This window comes from Barbus barbus (assembly GCF_936440315.1).
Source record: "Barbus barbus genome assembly, chromosome: 25".
NCBI lineage: Eukaryota > Metazoa > Chordata > Actinopteri > Cypriniformes > Cyprinidae > Barbus > Barbus barbus.
This window is the reverse complement of record NC_136753.1, coordinates 18986552-19011509: the sequence shown is the minus strand read 5'-3', so window position 1 is coordinate 19011509 and position 24958 is coordinate 18986552. Positions and strand designations below refer to the sequence as shown.

At 36.2% G+C, this 24958-nt stretch overlaps 1 protein-coding gene across 1 annotated transcript in view; it reads left to right on the top strand.

Annotated features, from left to right (window-relative positions):
* The window catches only part of LOC306845225 (carboxyl-terminal PDZ ligand of neuronal nitric oxide synthase protein-like), a 111981-nt gene that overhangs the window by 46956 nt on the left and 40067 nt on the right, over positions 1 to 24958 (top strand). The window contains exons 5-7 of the mRNA XM_079377897.1: positions 14121 to 14229; positions 21905 to 22046; positions 23922 to 24079. Of these exons, the coding sequence (XP_079234023.1) occupies positions 14121 to 14229; positions 21905 to 22046; positions 23922 to 24079 (409 nt within the window). The remainder of the gene's footprint in view (positions 1 to 14120; positions 14230 to 21904; positions 22047 to 23921; positions 24080 to 24958) is intronic.

The window sequence follows — 24958 nt, the reverse complement described above, 5'->3', positions numbered from 1 at the left end:
TTGTTAGTAAGATGTACAGATGAATGTGTGCTTACAGTGTACACATTTACAAAGAACAAAGCGTCTGCATACTGGCAGGAACAGTGGGAAGCTTTGTGTTTGAATTCTGAACAGTGATGCAGAACCCAGCATGAGCTGTTGAAGAGTCAGCAATGTAGGATTTCCCAAAAGCTTTCTTTTTAGTTCACTTTCCCAAGATTTTTTTTTCTGCTATTCTGCTACCCTTTATCAGTTAAGTGTGCAGGAAAGATTGTAAGCCCTACTGGGAAATCTTTTCCATACTGACACAAGGGTCTAGTTGTCTGTGTCTTATTAAAGTTCTGACTTGTTTCCATCTAGAAGTTGATCATTTAATCATTTCCTTCAGTGATTCCTGCCTCTTCTCAAACTTTCGCTAACTAGAAAAGTATTGACATTTTTCCCCCAAGTAACTATCTTTAGCTAGGTCTTTCTTATACTTTTAATTATTTCATATGTAGAAATGAATATTTGATTGCTGCAATGATGTGCATTCAGCTTTATCAAAGCTTTCATTGCAGTTTTAGTAGTTCCATAAAAGACATGAATGTCAGATGAGTTCAGTTATCCTTGTGGGTGTCGAAGACCGCATTGCAAAGCTTTTATTTGTTTGTTTGCAAATATATTTGATTAATTTATGATCAAATAAAAGTTGTTGTAAAATAACAGAGAAGTAAATATTTGAAATTCTGCACTATAACTTTAGTTAAACCAGAAAATAAACCATTTTTATTGACTTACAAAAAAGGACAATAGAAGCAAAAATGTGTAAGTCTCAGTTAGCTTAACGCAGTATACGTAGCAAAGTTTTTTAATATAATAAATAAAAAGAATAGAGAATGTTAGTGTTAGAGGGTCATTATTTATATAAATATAATTTTGTTTTTTTTTTTGTACTTTTGAACAGTGTTTTCCCCCATTAAACACACAAATTATAAAGGCATTTCAGCATTAATTATTTTTTTTTATTTTTTTTTTTTAACCTACCAGATGGCAGCATTTATCAGTAAGCCTGTTATTTAAGAACTGATTGAGTATAAGAGTGTGAATATCTGCAAAATATTACTAATATTAGTTTCTAATTATGAATATAAACACATTAATCAAATAATAAACTGCACAGATAATTTTGTATGTTTTCTCTCAATGGCAGTAGATCTGAATTGCAGATGTCTCTTGTGGAATGACCTTGGTGCTCTTTAAAACTTATTCAGCAGACATTTTCATCAGCAGAGTAGACGAGGGAAGGCCAGCAGGAAAACTGCTGACACATTGGCTGATTGGAATTGATACTGGATGGCATAGTTTTTGCCATGCTGTCTTCTACCACTGATGCAAGTAATATTAAGTGATATTAACAAGAATAAGTTAGGCTCATCAACCTTAACTCCTTCAAAAACAGCCGGAAACCTTGGAGTTGTGATTGATGATCAGCTGAATTTCTCAGACCACATTGCTGAAACTGCCCGGTCCTGCAGATTTGCTTTATACAACATTAGGAAGATCAGGCCCTTTCTTTCGGGAACATGCTTCACAACTCCATGTTCAAGCTCTTGTTCTGTCCAGACTGGACTATTGCAATGCTCTCTTGGCAAGTCTTCCAGCCAGTTCCATCAAACCTCTACAATTAATCCAAAATGCCGCTGGAAGATTAATCTTTAATGAGCTGAAAAGAATGCACGTCACACCTGTTCATCAATTTGCACTGGCTACCAATAGCTGCTCGCATTCAAGGCATTCATGTTTGCCTACACTGTAAAAAAAAAAAAAAAAAATTGTTTCAAAAAGTTTTCAACTTTAAAAAAATTTAAGTCAGTGGGGTAACAAATTATTTTAAGTTGAAACAACTTTCTTTTTTACAGTTTACAAAACCACCATTGGCTCTAAATTCAGTACATCAGACATATGTGCCCTCTAGAAGCTTGCGTTCTGCAAGTGAATGCCACTTTAGCGTACCATCCCAAAGTAGAGCCCTGCACGGGCCTAAAATATAGGCCCGAGACGCTCAGGCCCTAGCCCGGCCCGTGTCCGACATCTTATCAGAATTACTGGCCCTAGTCCGACCCGAGCCCGTCTTTTTTTTTCCCCTTTTCCCAAAACAGCTTATACTGTTTCAGCTATTAAAATACTTCAGTTGTGTATGAAATGGCAAAGTGATTGTATTTTGTTTCGTTATTTTAAGTTAATTTAGAAAAACGTTTGGAGTATTTTTTGTTTTTTAAAGTAACGACCAAGCGGCCAGTGGCATATAGTGAGTTGATCATAGTCTGTATGTTTGATATATTTAGCCTTCTCAAATTATCACGACTTGTCTAAAATTAAATCTATAGTTATAAAACAGCTCCACAATGTTAGTTGAATTAAATAAAATTAAAAAATTAAATAAAGGGGAAAAAAGCCGTTTCGGTTTCGAGCAGGAGCGCTTCTGAAAAACTCTAAAGGCGCATCCATGGTTAGACGGTGAGTCAGGATCATCATCAAATGCATGGATGATCCAAAATGCAGCTTTTCCCGAAGCATTGGGAACTTTTATTAGTAACCACTCTCCAAATTCTCCATGATGCTCTGCATGGTCAACTGTCACCTGTATGCTAATGTGTGCGAATATGCGTTGCGTATTGTGTAGGGGATGTGTAATATTTATAATATAATCAGTATTTCATACAGTCGCCATGTGTGCTCTGCACGTAATATGGGCACAATTAAAGGAGAGAAGCTAAATGAGCCCGAGTCCGACCCGAGCCCGATCTGTAAAAAAAAAGGCCCGAGCCCGGCCCGAATGGACTCAGCGTGTCGGGCCCCGACGGGTCCCGACGGGCTTGCAGACCTCTATCCCAAAGAGGCACAAAATAATTTTCACAGACTTTTACATTAACTATTCCCTCCTGGTGGAATGACCTGCCCAACTCAATCCGAGCAGCTGAGTCCTTAGCCATCTTCAAGAAACGGCTAAAAACACATCTCTTCCATCTTTATTTGACCCTCTAACTCTAGCACTCTATTCTAATTCTGTTTTATCCATCTGTCTTCTTTGTATTTATTTGTCTTCTTTGTATCTTTCTGACCCTTTAACACTAGCTTTCTTTTTTTTTTTTAATTCTATCTACTTGTTTTCTTTATAAAAAAAAAAAAAAAAAACAAAGCCAAAAAAACCCCACAGTTGCTATGTGTACTGCATTAGGCTAACCGCTTGCATTGTTGCTCTTTTGTTGGTTTTGATTGCTTCTATTGTCCTCATTTGAAAGTCGCCTTGGATAAAAGTGTCTGCTAAATAACTAAACGTAAATGTATATGGCTTTAGGACTGCAACATATTGAGGACTGTTTTTGTTAATAAACGTTCAGGTTTATTTAAACTTGTAGACTATACCATCCATTCCATAATGCTTTATTTTGGAATACTTATTCCTTGCTGAAAAAAAATAGCTTTTTGGAAATATCCTGCTAGCTAAATCGTGTGTGAGAGTTGGACTGAACGGCTGTTGTTATTGTATGTGTTCCTTGAAGAAAGTCACAGATGAATGCTATCAATTTATGTGCCAGACAGATACGTAATTTCCTTAGCTCTGCACCCGAACTTCCATTTGCGTAAACCTCATCGCACAGTACATTTAGCTTGTAGTGCTGCATCCGATATTCCATGAATACATAAAAGGTCCACCACATTGGTCTTCTAAATGAGCCTCCGGAGGCCTTGCGGACTGTGAGGTGTGTGGCTAATGAAATGTGCCGAGCACGTCCTCTGTTTGTATGTGATTACTGTCGGTATGCTCTGAATGGCTGTTGATAAAGCAGAAGCGGAGGCAGATTTGCCCTCGGCAAGGCTTACTGCATAGACAGAGGGTTGTCTATTTTCCTGTTTAGTGTTAACTCCATTACAAGAGGCTTGGAAAGTCATAAGCTATAACGTTAGTGGCGATCGTCCGAGAGAACCCAGCATATACCTCAGGAACATTCGTATTTGAGACTTTGCTGGTTTAAGACTAATCTGGATGGCTGCACATAAAACTTCCACATATCCCACACAGTCTGATCCTTAGCCAACCTTAAAGTTTAACTGAACAGCTCATACAGTACATGGGGTTGGCTGCATCATCTTCACTTTGGGGGAATTTAGTAATGTGAAAGATGAACATTGAACATTGGAAAGGCACCTTAAGCACAATGTAGTTAAGGCTTGAGGCTCTCATTTTTATTTGCATAGTAATTTTTTCTGAAGCATATTTTGATGAGCTGTGTAGTCTTGAACTGCTCTGCAACTCTCTACTTTTCTCAAATGAAAAGATTTGAAATAGTGAGACCAGTTTTATTTTCATTCCTTTTTTATAAAAGTGTTTATTCATTTACTTTTTCTATTTGTTGTTTTATATAGTTTTTACTTTATCTATTTTTCATTAGACCACATAAAAAGCTTTTTTTCTTAATTGAAACCAGAAAATTAATTAATTCAAGTTGTGACCTTAAAATGATAAAGAAATATAAGCTTCTGCACTTTCTGTATTTAATTAAGAACATTTAAGTTTTTATTTATATATTTTTATTTATGCAGTTTTAAGTTTTTTCATTTATATATTTTAAAGCAAAATTATGACTTAAATTAATACAGAAATATTTGTTTCTTCATTGTAGTTGTTTTCAACCAGAAAATAAACTATTTTAAAATTTTTATTTATTTTTTATTATCCAATTATAGCAGAGATTCTATATAGCTTTTATAGCTGTTAACATAAATAGTTCTGAACTTTATTTTTATGTATTCGTTTATTTTTGTGATCCAGTTATAGCAAAGTTTTCACTTTAAATGATACAGACATATTTAAGATTCTACCTTTTTTCCAAAAAAAATTCTACACTAATAAAATGAGCAAATTTGTTTCATTGACCATGTGAATTCCTTTATACACACTGTCAGATGTTATAGTATCTTTTGAAGCACAAGATGGAATGTTTCCTTGGAAAATTTATTAAATCATGTTCATCAGGTTTTACATATTTAAAGAGCCAATGCAGCTCAAGTGCAATTGCAGCAAAATGTATTTATTTATCCCAAATTGTTCTGATAATTTTCATTCATTCTTTCTTTCTTTCAAAATTTGGAGCATTTTTAATGATCTTAGATTTTTTAAATCCACAGCATTTATTTATATGATCCAAACTCCAGATTGGCCTAGTTGGAGTCCCTTTTTATTGTGTTTTCTGCATATCTCTGTTTTTCTTTGTTTTTACTATGAGATGTTTGAAGTGGGTGACACCATTTGTCTTCAGAAGGAGACAGTTGTGTGTGCTTGCAGATTTCCAAGAGCAGAGAGAGGTCTCATTAGATGTGTCAGTGGGAGCTCAGAGGAATGGACGGATGGCTCTTAATTATTGACCTGCTTGGCAGCTTACGACACTGAGATTGAGATTCCTCTCGCCTTCCTCTCTCTTTACTGCCCTGTCACTGCATACCAGACACATCCATTCAAAGTCCATCAAAGCTGCTAAAGGAAATACAAAAATGATAACTGTACAAACTCATCTATTCCTCTTAAAGAATGGACATTTAAAGGTGATATATGTTTCCCCTTTACAGATCTCCTGAAAAAATTGGGTTCCTTTTTTTGTTGTTGTTTGTTTGTCCCATGCCCAACAGTGTTTCAGCCTGGTTACCATTAATAATTTGTCTTAGTTTAACTGATTAGTGTAGCTGTGTTATTTTCATCAATGAAGTTAAATGTTGACTTTTTTTTTTTTTTTTTTTTTTTTTTTTTTGTGCTTTGTTTTTGCATTTTTGGTAATCAAAGGAATTCCATTTTTTATTTTATTGATCTTTCCTGTCTACAGTCATGGCCAAAAGTATCGGCACCCTTGGTAAATATAAACAAAGATGAAAATTAATCTGCTTTAATCCTTTTGATGTTATTTTAAAAATTAACCAACAATCTAACCTTTCATTGGATAATAGGAATTTAAAATGGGGGGAAATATCATTATGAAATAAATGTTTTTCTCAAATACACATTGGACACAATTATTGGCACCCCTAGAAATTCTTATGAGTGAAATATCTCTGAAGTATATTCCCATTCGTATTCACAATCTTGAGCACTCCAGGGTGATTATGAACATAAAATTATCCAGCCATGGCTTCCTGTTTCACAGAAATATAAATAGGAGGGAAAACAAAGCCCAAATTCCCTTAATCATCCATCACAATGAGAAAAACCAAAGAACATATTTCTGATGTGCAGCAAAATATAATTGAGCTTCACAAATTAGTGAAGTGGCTTTAAAAAAAGAGCTAGGGCAGTGAAAATTCCCATTTCCACCATCAGGGCAATGATTAAGAATTTCCAATCAGCATAAAATGTTACGAAACTGCCTGGTAGAGGATGTATGTCTATATCGTCCTAATGCGCGGTGAGAAGGAGAGTTTGAGTGGCTAAAGTCTCTTCAAAGGACCACAGCTGGATAATTGCAGAAAATAGTTGAGTCTCGGGGTCAGAAAACCTTAAAAAAAAAAAAAAAAAAAATGAATCAAACAGCACCTACATGACCACATGTTGTTTGGGAGGGTTTCAAGAAAAATTCTCCTAGCTCATCCAAAAACAAACTTCAGCATATTCAGTTATCAGACACGACTGGAACTTCAAATGGGACTGGTTTCTATGGTCAGATGAAACTAAAAAAAGAGCTTTTTAGCAGGAAACACTCAAGATGGGTTTGGTGAACACGGGGATAAAAAGTACCCTAAGTGTACAATGAAATATACTGCTGTATTTTTGATGATGTGGGCTGGTCCTGTATTTCTGCTGGAGGTCCTGGACATCTTGTTTAGACACATGGCATCATTCTATCAAATTCCAACAGATCAGATTTACCAAGGGTGCCGATATTTTTGGCCATGACTGTATATATAGATTGAATCAATGCACCCAACAAATGGAGTGCAGAAACTGTACTTGTTTGTTTGTTTTGTCAGCAATAACATAGATGCTGCATAAACTGATAATAAAGTATTATAATTCAAAATTACTGTTGATGAAACTGTGATGAGAGAAAAAGAACATGGCAGAATAATAAAAATAGTCTTTGCTCCAATATAGTTTTTCCACACGTTTTTGTCAGTTTGCAGATTGTTAGCTGTTGTTTAATTTTTAAATAATTTCATCTGTTGTGCAGTTTACATGCAGTTATTTAATAGTGACTAAACTTGACACATTTTTGTTAAATGAACTATTTTATACTTACTTGGCCCAGTAATGCAAGTATAATGCATAACTGTTTCTGTTGCTTCCTTAAAATTGAGAAGAAAGTTGAAAATATCTAGTGTGCATGCACAAATTACCGCTGTTTTTCTAAGAAATACATGCTGATGTTTTAATGCTTGTCAAAATAAATTATCTAATAGGTTATTTGTTCAAATACAAACACTTTTGGAAGTGTTCATTCATTTTTTTTAAGAAGAAATTTTCAATTGACACGTTCTGATTTCATTATTAAGTTAAAGTTTAGATTTAACTTGTCTGGTGTGACTGAAGTGAATGTTTTTATTCACAACAGATTCAAACTCAGGCCGCCCATCGTGTTAGGGCACATGCATTTCACATCTCTGACCTGTCCTGATGTTATATCGTGGCCATCTGCTCACCCTATTCTCTCCCAGGTTCTCGTGTGTGTGTGTGCACGCCAATGGCAGCGCAGTTTTGTTGGATGCAGAAGGTGAATGTCAGTCAATAGACTTTTCATTTCTTATCTTTCATTATAGCTGTATTAATGATTGCAATCATTTGAATATGGGAATCATGCAATAAAAGGCCTTTTCTTTTTTTCATGTTATAATTATACTGATAGCAGAGAGAGAACAGGAAATGTTGACAAGAATTGAAGGGAACAGGATCAGGAAATGACGCAAGTCGAACCTGAACTCCCATTGGAACTTGTACTAACTGCTAAGACCCCTGCAAAATTGAACAAAAACATTTTCCAAGTCAGCTAGAGAGTTTAAAGCGGTGTGCTGGAAAGGCTTGTGCTGTTGTTATGCTTTCCTAATGAAGTGTCAGAGCAAGACCTCTTTTCCTCCTTCACTGTCAGGAACGTCTTTCTCCCTTTCATTGTTTTACTTTCTTCCATGGTTCTGTACAACAGCCAAGTCAGGAAAGTCAGTCTAGGCTTAAATTCTCTCGTCTGTTTGATGGCACTTGTGAAAAGCACAGTTAGAAAATAAAAGAATATGTGATGGTTTTTGCCAGTAATGAAGTGGTGAGCTACTGTTTTGTTTTAATGAACAATTGTGTATTTAAATATTGTGTTTGTTAGTTCTTCAGTTCATTGAAATTCAGGAGAGAAAGTGTATTCCTCAGCTTTTCAAATGTAACATGTCAGCGGTATGCTGACGTTCAACATAAGCCCTCATTTTGCTTTCAGCCTCTTCCGTTTCTACATTTCTTGCCATTTTATCTCGTTTATCTTTTTCATGTACAAATGTATAACAGAGGTCTGCAATGTGATCCAAGCCTGAAGGGACCCAACAGTTCAGGATTTAGCTTAGATTTGTTTTGAGAGTGCTGTTAGGTTTTTTAAGTCTCTTATGCTCACTAAGGCTGCATTTATTTGATCAAAAATACAGTAAAAACAGTATGGTGAAATATTACAATTTAAAATAACAGTTTTCTCTTTTATGTAGTTTAAACAGTAATTTATTCCTGCAATGGTAATGCTTTAAGAAAGATCATTTTGTTGAAATATCAGTCTTTTGTAGCGTTATAACACCTCTTTATTGTTTGATCAATTTAATCCATCCTTGCTGATTAAAAGTATCAATTTCTTTATTTTTAAATCACTACATCAGTTTTAGTTAGCAAATTTGCCAGTGCCCATCATTTTACATTTCAGGATCTTACATGTTTGAGCTTTTTTGAACTTTTAATGTCTGTGTAGGCCTTTGTCTCTAAACGAAGTGAAGTGACGTGACATACGACCAAGTATGGCGACCCATACTCGGAGTTTGTGCTCTGCATTTAACCCATCCAAAGTGCACACACACACCTCAGTCGTGGTATTGAGGGTGGAGAGAGCGCTGGACATTCACTCCCCCCACCTACAATTCCTGCCGGACCTGAGACTCGAACTCACAACCTTTGGATTACGAGTCCGACTCTAACCATTAGGCCACGACTGAAAAAAATGCTGGAATGTCTGAAGTAGACACAAAATACAGTTAGACTAATTTATTTCAGAAGTATTTATGACTTGTAATCATATATTCATACCACATAGTAGAGAAATGAATCATTCAAGATGCTGCTTTTTGAACCGTAACCGTTCTAATCTACTACAATCATGCCAAAGTGAGCAATTTTATATTCATGAGCTCATTTTGTGCAATCATAGGAATTAGGCAGTAGACCCAACATGCACTTTGTATTTGCAAGAACATGGTGACATTTCACGTAGATTATGTAATAGCAGTTGTGTATCTTCACATAATAACTAGAGAAAACCCTGAGAAAATTAATCAATTTGGATGCCATGTAATTTAGGCTTTTTAAAGTTGCAGTACAAAGTTCGGTCAGCATGTACTTCTGTGCTTTTCATTTCTGTAGCTCTGCAGAAAATGCAAATATTGTATGGTTATCAGAGTTGCAGCAAATAAGCTAGAGGAGAAAGTGCTTAGAAGTGTTTGTTATTTGCAAAGCCTTTTAGCAACGCAGTTGTTCCTTATGTAACCGCTGCTGATGGTAACAGTATAAATGTGCAGTTGAAAATCCTGTTTGGCTGTGTCCCCGCAGAAAATGCAGAATTGCATGAAAGCCTAATCAAAACACATTAATCATCTTCACCAAAATTTGCTGCTTGAACTTGACAACATGCCCATGCAATCCACTGACTCACTGGATGAGGCAGATGACATGTCAGGACAATATTTATTTTTATCTGGCAGACCTGAAACCAGTAAATGATTGGGGTCTGTTGGCCCTCTTGAATAGAGGCATTTCGTTTTAAAACATTTCGAGTTGGTTAAGAACAATGAATGAATAAGCCGTCACATCCTAAATCATTTCCATGAAGATAACACTTGAGTTTGACTGTAATTTGTGCCTAGTTAAGTGATTACAATGATTTTTGCTATCCAACAGCATGCTAAACCAGGAGCAGCAACCCCAGGAGGCTTTTGACAGTTTTTGTGAGTGTGTTTGATTGCAAGCTGAAGAGACTGAATCATGTGTGTATGGGGACTCTCTTAGGATGATGGGATTGGGGCCATGTCAGCTCTGAAAATATGAGAATGCCTGCTGTTGCCCCCCTTCTGAAGAGCAATGGTGACATTTGTGCGTCTTTATTGTCACCCAGAGCATAAACTTGGCACCAGGAGCAGGGAGAACTGGCCTGCTGTTATTAACAGAGATATAATAAGAGGCATCAATAATTCAGATCTCTCATTTGTAGTAAAGTGCAGAGGAAATCATGGCTCCGTCTATACAGTCCTCATGACTGCACTTGCCTGTGTAGAAACATACTGAAAGATTCACCAGAGGGGCAGGGGAGTTTGGAAGTGATGTAGGTATAGGGCAGATACATGCTGAATGGAGCAACATCTTGAAAAATTGGTCCAGTTTTTGGTTTGACCTAATTTTACATTTAATGTACAAAACTTGCAATGTTAGTGTGTTGTAGGTGGTTGTTAGGGTATTCTGGATGGGTTTTAGGTATTTGTCATGCCATGTTGTGGCTAGCTGTAGTGGCGTGAATGGTTGCTGGGGTGTTTCTGTGATTGCTTCCGTGTTTCTAGAGAGGGGGTTTCTAGATTAGTGGTTCTTCACCAATGGCCAGGACCCAAGCACTGTTGTTTTTGTCTAAAGCTGCAACACCAGTAACGTCAATTGAGTGAATGTTGACAGAATTTTTCTTTTTGAGTGATCTATCACTTTATTTGTATTCTTCATTTTATTATTTAATGAAATAAAACTCTAAATAAGAAACTAAAACTGGCAGTTGGTGGCGGTAAATGTCTTTAAGTCATTGACTCATTCATTCATTCGATTCCTTCAAGCTCCTGATTCATTCAGGAATTAAGTAAATGTTTATGTACGGGCCATTGAATCATTAGTTCACCCGATTCATTCAGAAACGAATCACCAATGTGTTGCTCAGACATGCACAACAGTTCTGCTGTGGCTTTATAGGTATCATTGGCAAAATTGAGAAAAAAACAGGCAATGTTGTTGCCCACCTAAAATATAACAACTTATTTACTGAACTGTCACATAAAATATGCACTGATATTATTCGGAACAAAAACAACACTCGTGATATCGCTTGACATATGATGTATATACAAGACAAAAACTCAAACGGGCATTTTTTGCCCCAATATCTTAAATTTTATGGGAATATTTAAGTGCATTTTATAGGCTACATTGTTGTTGCCCTCCATCATGTCATCATACAGTCAACTGTATGAAATGTAACGTACAGGTCTGGGGCGGGGCGAGTGCATTAACTGCATGAAAATATTTAATAGCGTTATATTTCTGTAACTAATTAACATGCTAAAATGACAGCCCTTATATTTAATCATCCAACAATTTGAGGTATAATTGTATGTATTTTACATCTGTAACATAAACTGTACAGAGCTTGTTGCATGCCAGTTTAATAGGCTTCTTAGGTTCACTGCAAGTATGAGTAATAATACCTGAAAAAAAATACAAATGTGCAATGTCCTGTATATGACTTATTTCAGGGACCTTGCAAAACACATTTTAGCTAAGCCAGGCATCCCTAAAAGTCATCACTATTGATTTTTTTTGATAATGAGGATGAATGCTTTGAGATCTTAATGCTAATGTATCATCACTTCTGCCTATTCTATTCTGTTCTTCTTATTCTATTCTATCCTATTCTGTCCAAGTTAAATGGGCACGCTTGCTTAGAATATAGAAATAGCATTACTTAGTCATTGGCATTTTATATATCTCAGAAATGAGCAAAGCAGCACTTTGCCTTCTAGTAGATATGCTCATATTCTTAATCAGACATTTCTCAAGCAGAGCAACCCGTTAAATAAGGCTACGTAATGGTTGTGGAGTCAAATCACTTTCTATGATGATGGGCGGAGTGGTGTACATTACATATACTCAGCAGATATTTCAGCTCCTCATTTTGCTTTCAGACTTGATGAATTAAAGTGACGGGGGAAAAAAGCTCTTAAACGGCATGTGTCATCTGTGCAAATCGCTGATGCGGCATGTCTCCCTGAAGTGTCAACAGCAACGAGGAGCATTCAATTAATGAGTAGGGTTTCTCTTCACCCATCTGTCCAGCACTGTGTATCAGAATGTACCCCTGAGCGGACTGGTGTTTAGGTACATCTTCCTTGCAGGGTGTATTCAATACCTTTAGCATCACTGCAATCTTGTATCGGCAAGCACTGACATGTTACATGCTGACATTCTCAGTAGTCTGAGTGTTGGATACATATCAAGTCTGCACTAGTCCATATGAAGACTATAGTGATCGTAAATAAATATTTCCCAGGCTAATACAACAATAACTCAGGATGTTTGAGTTTTAGATACAGATTTCCTCACTGTCAGGCCTTTAATCACAAAAGATCAACCTGCTCTTGCTCTTAGTGGCGAGATCGATATAATATTTGATTTCTAATGTCTCAGATAATTAGAGGTGTGTGATGTATATCATGACTGATATATTCACAGATAATTGGTAAAAGTATACTGATATCAATGATGGTGAAGAAATTACAACCGATAATTGTAATCAGTAATATACATTTGCCTTACCATTTTTTTTCTGTTTGACCCTGCAATATAGTGCTTAGTGTTATTTTACCCTTAATTATTAAATTTCTGTAACTGAATACTACTGTTAGCCCTTATTTTATATGTAACTGTTATATTGTATTTATCTGTGCTTGTCATTTGTGTCTTTGTTCTTATTTACTGACTGTTCTCTTGCCTTTTAATCATGTTTGAACTTAGGCTAGTAGTTTTTGCTGTGGTATTAAAGGAGTTCTTAAAGTGTACTTTCAATAATAAATGGAAAGCAACGCTACATTGATATAAAATAAGTGGCATTATTTTGTTTGTTTAAGCTACATTGATGTTAAAATAATTTTTTTAGATTTGAGACATTACTTTTATGTAATGCTATAACACTGCTGGTCACTTCGTTAGTTATGACTGCACAAATGAATGAAGAGTCTCTGGGTACTATTATGTTTCTTTCATATCTGTAGTGTGGTGATTTGAATGCCGTTTTAGGCATTTCTGCTTCCTGCTGCCAGTTATTCACTCTCTGACAAACCCACTTAAACAATCTAAGATTTTTCTTTTTTTGTCTGTCAAGGTTTAGTGAGTAGCAAAATACAAAAAAATAGCAAAAGCGAAGTACCCCTGCCAAGCCGGCACGCACCAAACCAGCTTGCTTTTTCTTGGTGAATGTGTCATGTTGTCTAGCAATCTAGCTATTTGTCTATCATTTCTTTGGCAGTTTTACATTTGAGGTTCTCTGTGGATGTGCATGAAAGTTGTTGCAATTGACATCGACGCATTTTATTCATCTTATTCAACGAGGTTGCTGCTCAGGATTTTCCTCAGTGCCTTGTGACAGCTGCATTGTCATTTTGTCAAGCTCTAAAGAAAATCCTCTACTCTGTTGTGGAGGAAATTGGATTTGCATGGTGTCAATTATTTATCTTTTGGTTTATGTAGTGTTTTACACTCTGATCTGCATTGCTACTTGATCCTTGCTATAAGTCTTGTTTGCTTTGGGGTAAATGTACTCTCACAGTGTCACAATAGATCTGAATGTGCTTCATTGACTCATGTTGCTTTGTTTGCTATACTTCAAGCACAATTTTGTTTAGATGTCCAACAAAAATACACAGCCAAAGGTCATTTCTAAACAACATTAATGGTTTCCTGATAAAAGGGTGCACTGTGGTGGTTTGGAACAAAATATAGCAAGAAAAATGACGCAGATGCAGGAACAGGACATTTTCCAGTAAATACTTTTCTCCTTTTTACTCCAACTAAATCTACTGTCCTTGAAAGTATTGCACGTTAGAATAATTTTTTTTTTTTTTTTTTTTTTTTACAGGATATTCTACGTATCGCACGACTCTCAAGATCTGAAGATCTTCAGTTACATAGCAAGAGATGGACAGAGCAACGTGTTTCGATGTAATGTCTTCAAATCAAAGAAAAAGGTAGGCATCTCTTGAGTGTGTCTACTAGTCAGGACATTGAGTGCTGATGGTTTTCCTTGGACAATAGAATCCTGTCATTGAAGCTCTAAGCGAATGAAGGCTACTGACAGTTCCTTCCCTCTTCAGCACACTTGTTTCATTTTACTTCAGGGCATATAAAAAAACCCATCAGAAAAAAGGGAACAGCAGCCCTTGGCCATGAAACTGAAGTGCACTTTTCAGAATGGCTATATTTTTCTTCTCAGTCGGTCTAGCAAGCAAAGCAGTACAATGATCCAGCAGCGGTGCATGTTAATGATATACTGACAGGGCATGCTTTTAATTCTTAAAGCTATTGAATTCTGATCCCTTTCATGCTTCTGCACTGGATTTGAATCGGAGGCAAATATGAAAGCTAAATAACTGTCTAAAGACGCCCACCACCTCTGAAAAGGATTTGACATCTGAATCTGTTTTTCTCTGCTTGACTGGTTTAAATATTTATTTTTAATATTGGCAATTAATCTACAATGTCACGAGAATCAAAATAAAAAATTTTTCAGAGGGAAAATAATAATTTTTTTCCTCTCCAGAACTGGTGCCTACACTCACTGTCTATAAATATGGAAAGGAATTCATGCTAGGCTAGTGTTGTCACAATACCACGGAGAAAAAAACTGCCACAATATTAAGGGGGTAATTTTTTTAATTTAAAGATAAATGTAACAAGTCGAGAACATGCGGTATATTTTACATGAACAAAAACAAAAAAGTTTGTTGATTTTATTTATTAATCTTTTATTAATCTTAGTTAAATGTTAATTGAAACTAACGTTTACTAATACATGTACTAATTAAAATCCAAAGTTCTATTTGTTGATATTCTCATTTGCTTCATAACCAAAATATTTCCAGATATAGGGCCCTATGAAATCAGTTTTATTTTTCCCCAAATTCAGTTTAATTTTTTTCTACATTCAATTTTTAATTTTTCTGGATTCCGTTTTTTTCTGTTTGAATTTTTCTGGACTTTTTTTTAATGGTCAAATTAAATGCTATTAATCTAAAAGCATGTCTAATTAATTAAAATCATGACAATTATACAATTTAACATTTAATTTATTAAAAGTGTAATAAAAATGACACGTTTAGGGCCGTATAAAATGTTTTATTTTTTTCTCACCTTATGTTTTATTGTTACCAAATTCTGTGTTTTAGCATGTCTATTATTTGAATGCATACAAACAATTTTTATTTATTCTTACAGTAGCCTTATGAAATGTGTTTTCCCCCTCAGAAATTCTGTGTTGTGTATTTAAATTTTACTGGATATCAGATGAAGGCATAAAACTATTTTAATTAATTTATATTTGAATTAATGAAAATTAAACGTATACATTTTTGGCAAATGAAGGGGATTTACTATTAAAATTAAAATATTTTGTGATTATTTCTTAAAAAAAATTAACAGTAGTAGTAAGTAGTAGAATTATGTACATTCTACTAAATAATAGTAATATAGCCTATTTCTGGCACACGGTCTTTAATAGGCTAAGTTAAACCGAACTTTTATTTTGACGGGTTGCCGTGAATACTTCTAAAAGTTCTGTGTGTATGACATGACGCTAGTTTTACTCAAATTAAATGGTAAAATGCTCGTAAAGTGCCTTTCAGATCAGTTCTGGAGATATTTTTGATGTATTTATGTCCTCATTGAGACGGCAGACGCTGAAATCACCGCGAGCGCCACATTAGTAAACACAACCGCACGTGCAGCACATTCACACAGAGACGCGCAGAACATGCAGGATTCATATTTAAATCCACTTTTGCAGCTTAATATTTACAGATACTAGTCCATATCGCGATTTGATTTGAGTGTAATGACCTACTTTTGATTAATTCATCCAAACTTTGACAAATTCCGTGACATTCCGCGTTAAACTGTAAATTCCGTTTTTATGACTGGATTCCGTGCGCGTTCTCTGCATCGCGGAGATCATAGATCCCTACAGATAGCGCTCCTGCTGTGTTCTTTAACAACCAGAGCAGTCATCTTTCTATTCACTTCACTTTTGCTATTTAACCAGAGTGAAGGAGACGAGTGCGGTCACGTGTGGTGCTTGTCCACGCGCCTTTGGAGAGAAGTGAAAGTGACAGCTCGGCTAGTATCGGTGTATCGATACTTCGGGAAATTAATATTGGTACCGTTCAGATATTTCAGTATCGATATTTATCGAAATATCAATATTTTTGACAACACTATGCTAGGCTATAGTTGTCACTATGACACATCACATCATCACAGAAGTTTGTATACACAAGGATCTTCGAGTGCTAAGCGCTTGAGAACAGACTGTACAAGAAGTGTATGTGAAAATACAAGACGTCAAATATAATAGGCATATGGCTATTGTATTGAACAAATACAGTATGACTGCATTAAGTCACCACATCATCTGAGGTAGTTGTTTTTTCCCCTCAAATTCACTGAAAAAAATATCCTGTTAAACTTGCAATAAAAAGGCAGCTCCTCCAGAAATTTACTGTCAAAAATAGTGCCAATGTTTCTAGTATTACAGGATGACAAAAACTGTGTTTTACCTTAAAGGGTTGGTTCACCCAAAAATGAAAATTTGCCTGTTTTACTCACCCTCGAGGCATCCTAGGTGTATGACTTTCTTCTTTCAGACGAATCCAATCGAAGTTATATAAAAAATTGTCCTGGCTATTCCAAGCATTATAATTGCAGTGGGTGGGTGTTTCTGTTCAACAGGCCACAAGACGTCAAATAAAGTGCGCGCATCCATAATAAAACATGCCTCGTACGGCTCCGGGGGTGAATAAGGGTCTCCTGTAGCGAATCCATGCGTTTCTGTAAGAAAAATATCCATATTTCAATTGAAATAAACACTTTTCTCTGTGCGCGCTTTATTTGACGTCTTGTGGACTGTTGAACAGAAGCACCTGCCGACTGCAGTGAAAGAGCTTAGAAGAGCCAGGACAATTTTTAATATAACTCCGATTGGATTCGTCTGAAAGAATAAAGTAATTTACACCTAGGATGCCTCAAGGGTGAGTAAAACACAGGCTAATTTTCATTTTTGGGTGAACTAACCCTTCAAAATGTACTAATAACCACCATAATAAAACAAGTGGATGCACAGGGTCATTCCCACAAAAACAAAACGTCATCAAGGTAACAGGCACAATACTAAACAGTTTTATTTTTATCAGTAATGTAAATTAGTGTTGTTAAATTTTTTGGTAACACTTTACAATAAGGTTCCATTTGTTAACTATATTTAATGCATAAACTAATATTAGTGATACATGAGATAGCGAACATTAGAGATAACAGTGAGCGATACATTGTTACAGTATTGATTAATAGATGTTAATGTTAGTTCATAAAAATATAAATGTTAATTGTAAGTTCATGTTACCTCAGGTCCATTAAATAACATGAAGATATGCAACTTTTGATTTTAGTAATGTATTAGTAAATATTGGAATAAACATTAACTAAGATTAATAAATGTGAACAGACTTTCACGTGAAAGGCTGGGAGAGACACGACACTAATCTGAATACAACTTTCCTGTCATCTATAATCTGACTTTTTGTTTCATGCCTCATTGCAAATAGCATACAAAAAGAGCACTCTGTAATGAGATTGCCACAATATTAAAAACTATGTAGCATAGAAAACAGTTATTATGAAAGCCTTCTCTTGTCATTAAAAAAATTTAGTTCACCAATAGCCATAGACTTATACAGCAGAAGTTTGGCCATGGTGAAAGGCAATCAGTAAAACAGTATTCTTTATTTAACAAAGATTCTTTATAAAGAAGTCGCTCATTTGAGTTAAAAGCTTTGTCTGGCCCATTTCACCCCGGCATCACTGTCCATTACAGACGGAGCAATTCAGAGCTGCTCTGGTTAATTGTACATCAACTGCTCAAGTGTGCTCTCAATAAACTGCAAATAGATCTGCACTGATAATTTCACCTTTTACTTTCTACACTCAAACATTTTAACTGAAATAATGTTGTTTAATATTTTTTTGCCACCATCTATCAAAATACTGATAACAGATCTTCAGCATTTTGTGGAATAGGTCATTTTTGTGCAGTGGTCTTATGGAGTCTGCAGACCGACGGTTGTATCCATTGTTTAAATGCAGCTTGAATTATATTTTAACACTTAATGGTTTGTCACAACTAACAATTAGAGACTTATTCCATGGAAAACTGAAAGTAAATTGACAAATTTCCTTCGGTTTCCAATTAAATTTCTTTCCATACCCTTTATATGTGATGTTACTGCATTACTTTTGTGCAAGCTATAGTATGTAAAAACATCTAACACTCAAAGCTTTAGAGCATCCTTAAGTTTTAATATCAGATTAAAGTTTTTGCTAAACTTTGAATTTCCTGTTTTGATTGTTTAAATGTTTGGCTACATTCCTGTTTTCCACATTTGCTGGCTAATAGCATACCATCTGAAATTAAAAGTGTGGGAAGGGACACAAAAGCTGTCACGCTTAATCAAATGAACAGGTATGAGTCGTTTCAAAGAATTTCTCTTTTGTTTGAGTCCCTTTGATTTTGTTCCCTGACTGAATTGAGACTTCAGAGCCCTGTTAATGACCTCTGTTAGTGTCAGATTTTGACTAACTTTCAGTTGCTAAAAAGATAGACATCCAATATTGCAAACCGTCCAAAAAATGATGAAGGTGGCAAGGTGATGAACAACAACCGAGATTCTTTCAGACATCCTGAGCTAGAAAACACAGAACTTCTTAGTGGACTTTCCCTGACATTCTGAGCTAAATCCGATGAGTATTATCCACACACCACTGAGATGCAGGGCTTTGCTCTTGAAACCTGTAGAATATTTACTATTTCAGCAACATTTCTTTTTATTTACTGTCTGTCTGTCTATCTGTAGCATATACAATATGTATTCTATATATACAATATCTATCTGTCTGCCTGTGTCTACTTTATACGTTATAAACAATCTGAGAGAGAGACACAGAGAGACACACACTGAGAGAGACACCCCTCCATAAGTATTGGAGCAGTAAAGACAAAATTTCTCTGTTGGCTGTGGAGTCTAGACATTTTACAAATATGATTAAAAGATGAATATGAGACAAAACTACAGAATGTCACATTTTATTATTGGGTGATTCAACTCATAGATGTTTTACCAGCTAAGAAGTTCAGCACTTTTACAGTTTCATCGCCCTATCTGATGTGAGCATAAGTATTGGAACAGTTGCCTCACAGGTCTTTATAAATGATTAGCTGTGTCCTGTTGCATTAATTCTTCAGATATTATTTATTTATTTATCTAGTCATTTAGCAGACGCTTTTATCCAAAGCGACTTACAAATGAGGACATAAGCAATCAAAACCAACAAAAGAGCGACAACGTGCAAGTGCTATTACAAGTCTCAGTTAGCCTAACGCAGTACAGATAAATATTATTATTATTATTATTATTATTAATTTTTATTTATTTATTATTATTATTTTTTTATAAAAAGACATAATCAAATAAAATTAGAATAGAGAGTGCTAGAGTTAGAGGGTCAAGTAAAGATGGAACAGATGAGTTTTTAGCCGTTTCTTGAAGATGAGTAAGGATTCGGCTACACGGATTGAATTGGGCAGGTCATTCCACCAGATGGGAACAGTTAATGAAAAAGTCTGAAAAGTCTTTTGTGCGTCTTTGGGATGGTACAATAATGCGTTGTTCACTTGAAGAACGCAAGCTTCTAGAGGGCATATAAGTCTGAATTAATGAATTTAGGTAAAGGGGTGCAGAGCCAGTGGTGGTTCTGTAGGCAAACATTAATGCCTTGAATTTAATGCGAGCAGCTATTGGTAGCCAGTGCAAATTGATGACCAGAGGCGTGACGTGCGTTCTTTTCAGCTCATTAAAGATTAATCATGCAGCGGCATTTTGGATTAATTGTAGAGGTTTAATAGAATTGGCTGGAAGACCTGCCAAGAGAGCATTGCAATAGTCAAGTCTGGACAGAACAAGAGCCTGAACAAGGAGTTGTGTTGCATGTTCCGAGAGAAAAGGCCTGATCTTCTTAATATTATATAATGCAAATCTGCAGGACCGGGCAGTTTTAGCAATGTGGTCTGAGAAATTCAGCTTATCATCAATCACAACTCCAAGGTTTCTGGCTGTTTTTGAAGGAGTTATGGCAAATGAGCCTAACTGGAAGGTGAGATTGGGTTAGCTGAAACCACAAGCAGTTCTGTCTTAGCTAGGCTGAGTTGAAGGTGATGGTCCATCATCCAGCAAGAAATGTCTGTTAGACACGCTGAGATGCGAGCAGCTATCGTTGGATAGAAATTAAATATCATCGGATAGATATTAAAAGCAGGGAATGTCGTATCAGTTATATCCAATTCTTCTGCATTCTGAATCCTGCAATCGATGATGACACACACAAACCAGGATGAAGATGAGGGAGCTGACTTTGAGAGAAAAGCAAGCAATTTGGATGCTAAAAGAAAAGAGGAAGTCAGTTATTATACTATAGCAAAAACAAAAGGCATGGAGAAATCAAGAGTTTGGAAACCACCAGCGACACCAGCAACCAACAACTACCTGATCAGCTGAGAAAACAACAGTAGTTGATGACAGACAAATCATAAAAGCTGTGAAAATTAACCTTAAAAGACATGTCTGTAAAATCACCAACAACTTCCAGAAAGCTGGGGTGATGCTCTGACAATCTACTGTCCTCAGGAGACTTTGACACAGAATTACAGATGCTGCACAGCAAGATGCAAACCTCTGACCAGCACCAAAAATAGAAAGGCAAGATTAGAGTTTGCAAAAAAGCACGAAGGTGAGACAATATTGGCATGAATCCTTTTTAATTTGTGATCATTTTTTGTTGATAAGGGACAACACAAACTATGAAAACATATATTTTATTACATAAACAGTTTATACATAGAAAAAACTTAAATTAGAAATAACAAACTTAAATATTCTACGGAATTGTGTGCTTCTAATTGTATAGCAACAGTTTGGACAGGACCCTTTTCTATTCTAACATGACAGTGCCTCTGTGTATAAGGCACGGTTCAAAAAGAAATGATTGATTCAGTCAGTGTGGAACAACTTGACTGGTCTGCAGAAAGCCAAGTCCTAATCCCAGTTGAACACCTCTGGTGTGACTTTAAATGCAGACATTGAGCCAAAAAGTCATCACCAAACAACAATGTACTCATAGAAATGACTAAAGTAGTCAAACATGTTCATTAGAAGGGGGTGACCCAGTACTTTTGGCAATATAGTGTATAGTCTGTCAATAGATGAATATCCTTTATTTATTAATTTGCTCATTCATTAATTTTTTTGCTTAGTTACTTGCATATTTATTTGCATAATTTATGTATTTGCTTGTGTATTTTTTTATTTATTTGCTTTTTTTGCTCATTGATTTATTTTTAAAGGAAATAGTGTTATGCTGGATTTAAAGAATATGCAGAAGAAATGCATGTCCAGAATGTGTAATGTACACACTCATCCACTTTTATTTTCTAATAAATGTCATTTTGTTATTAATTCTTTGATACATTTTAGCATTTTAAATTTTTGACTTTGATTTCAGTGCATTAATAATAATACTAAGCTCTCTTTCATTTCTCTGTAGAGCCAAGCCATGCGGATAGTGCGGACGGTGGGTCAGGCTTTTGAAGTCTGTCATAAACTTAGCCTGCAGCACACCCAGCAAAACGCAGATGGCCAGGAAGACTGTGACACTGACAAGACATGCACAGATTCTGGAGTAACAGGTACTTTAATGAATTGGATCCTCTTTTCTTTCCACTTCTTTGTCCTAATTGAAGTCAGTGTAGTCAGCTTTCACAACAGGTTTTTATTCTTCAGTCTCCCTCTAATTGATTGTCTGTTTGTGCCCCTTGAATTTGGTGTGATGGGATTACAGATGTGTGATGTTCTTGCTGATCCCTGATACACTTTGATTTAGCAAAGGGAAAATCCATGTGGTTGTTCGAGGTATTTTGGTGCAATCCAGCGCAGTGCGTTAGAGGAAGTCTTTGTGAGCCGGGAGCTTTGATAGGCAGCATGGAACAACACCTATGATTGCTTGTGTCTGAGGGGCAGATCTCATGGTGCATGGGCCAGGGGTTCAGGCTGATCATCCTCCCACAGCTCCCTCTGGACAGGTTTTCTTTTCAAATGTAAATGAGCTCTCATTCACCCACGCGCTGCATCTAATCTGCACAGGATTCCCCAGCACCAACTCGCTGCAGTGTCACATGGATGGGACTCACTATGGTTAACAGCTCCATTGCTGTCCCAGTGATAGGACAGGGAGACCTTAATAACCCCTTTCCATAGGGAAACAGCAAACCGGATGGAGAGCTGACACTTCAGAGCCAAACAACCGCGTAACTGCTTAAATTACTGTAAAACCTGCCGACAAATAAGTATAGTGCTTTATAGCCTGTTTAAGCAGTTAAAAAAAAAATGTTGGTCCCACATTATAATAGGTAGCCTTAATTACTATGTACTTTCATTGAAAAATAAGTACAATGTACTTATTGTGTTCATTGTATTGCAAAACACTTTTGCTGCTGTTAAGGTTGGATGCAGGTAAGGTTAGAGACAGGTTTGGTGGTATGGGTAGGTTTAAGGCTGGGTTAAGTTATAAGGGATGGGACAGTGCAATTATAAATGTAGTTATAAAAACTAATTACAGATGTAGTTACATGCAGGTGTTTTTTCAAATATAAATACAATGTAAAAACATTTGTTTTCCAAATTTCCTTTCTGAAAGAGCTTTTATATCTGCCTTATGTTCAACTGTTCCAATACTTATGCTCACATCAATGAGTGGGATGTACTCTAAAAGTGCTGTTCTTTTTATTTGGTAAAACATCTATGTGTTGAAACGGCTAATAATAAAATGTGACATTCTGTAGTTTTGTCTTATATTCATCTTTCAATCATATTTGCAAATGTCTGGACACCAAAGCCAACAGAGCAATTTTGTCTTTACTGTTCCAATACTTATTGAGGGGACTGTGTGTGTGTGTGTGTGTGTGTGTGCGTGTGTGTGCGTGTGTGTGTGTGTGTGTGTGTGTGTGTATATATGTTTGTGTTTTTATTTATTTATATTTACTATAGTGTGACATTAATTTTTAATGGAATAAATCCAATGCATGATATATAATTATAGTACAAGAATGTTGTACAGAGTAGTTTTACATGTAGTATAGCATGTCGCACCACAGGACACGGCTGTCACTGCTTGCCATGTCATGTCAACTATCCATTTCCAGAAATACAGACCTGCTGTACAGACCGAGTGAAGGTGTGGTCAAAACATACATGGGGCCCCATATCAGTAACACCACCGTCCCACAGGGGATACACAGTCAACATCAGTGTTTGGTCAGAATAGATCTGTTTGTGTATATACCTTTGTGTGAATAAAAGCAACCAAAAAATAAAAACTAACAGCAAGTTAGTCCCTTTTAAACTCTGTAGTTTCCTTGTACCAACAAACCAATGCATGATGGCATAAACATATAAAAAGCCTCATGCTTAATTTTTATTTTCAGTGAATTTTTCCTTTAATCCCTATATCATGCTTTCCATCTCAGTAATAATTATTTAGCAAGATGAATTGTTTCTCTTCAAAGGGCGGGAGCTCACAGGGGCCGAAAAGCCAGGTGCAGATGAGACAGACATTGATGCAGAGGAGCTTCCCCTCCCTGACAGCACAATGGACGAGTTCAGTCGCGGAGTCACTGACCTGGATGCAGCCAAGAAAGAGGAAGATGTCACCAAGGACAAAAAGGTATCCAGCTGCAGCTCGCTTGCCCACTTAATTATTCAATCCATATCAATAATTAACCACAATCTTCTATAATGTCGCGCTCTCGAAATGGTTTGCTAAAATGTTGTGTATCAGCTTTTACGCACACATCCTTTGCGCTGTATCTTCCAATTAACTTGAGTAATCGAGGGAAGGTTATTCAGCACGTATTTATTGTTTTGCAGATTAGGTTTGTTTGATGCTCACGGCTGTGTTCAGCTTGGGGTCCAGATGTAGCTATAAGCTCATTAGCATAATCTTGTAGTGTGAAAGCCGCTGTGCTGCAAAGGATTATGTAATGAAACTGTGACTCTGACTAGCTAAGACATTCTTCAAGAGAATCATTATGGTAATGACAGTTTAGTGCTGAGGAGAGGAAGGTAACAAACAAGGTACTGGAGTATCGGTTGCATTGCATCGGATTCGTCTCTATGGATAAGTGTCACCATCTGGATCATGCAAATGACAAGCATTCTAATAGAGTTGGACTGAGGATTCGAGTCAGCCTAAAATAGCATTAGGAGTATTCATTCCATTGAATGCAGGCTTTCTGTTGTCCATATAGCTTATTCTACCTCGCTGATGCCTGTTTATCTTTCCGCTCAGGCATAATTTTGTGGGTTTGTTGCATCAGTGTCTGCGGTGATGAGCCTGGAATCATGTCTGAGACTGATAAGACACTCCTCTCCTCAGGAAATTTCAATGTCAGAAATGTTTGGGTTGTCTCAGATGATTGTTCCATGATTTATAAGCCAGTCAGAAACTTTTACTCTGTGCCAGAGAAAGCTTCCATGCCAGCCTCGGAGGTACTGTGTCCTTATTTCATTTGGTTTCAAAATTTTTGACCCAAATGGAAATTTT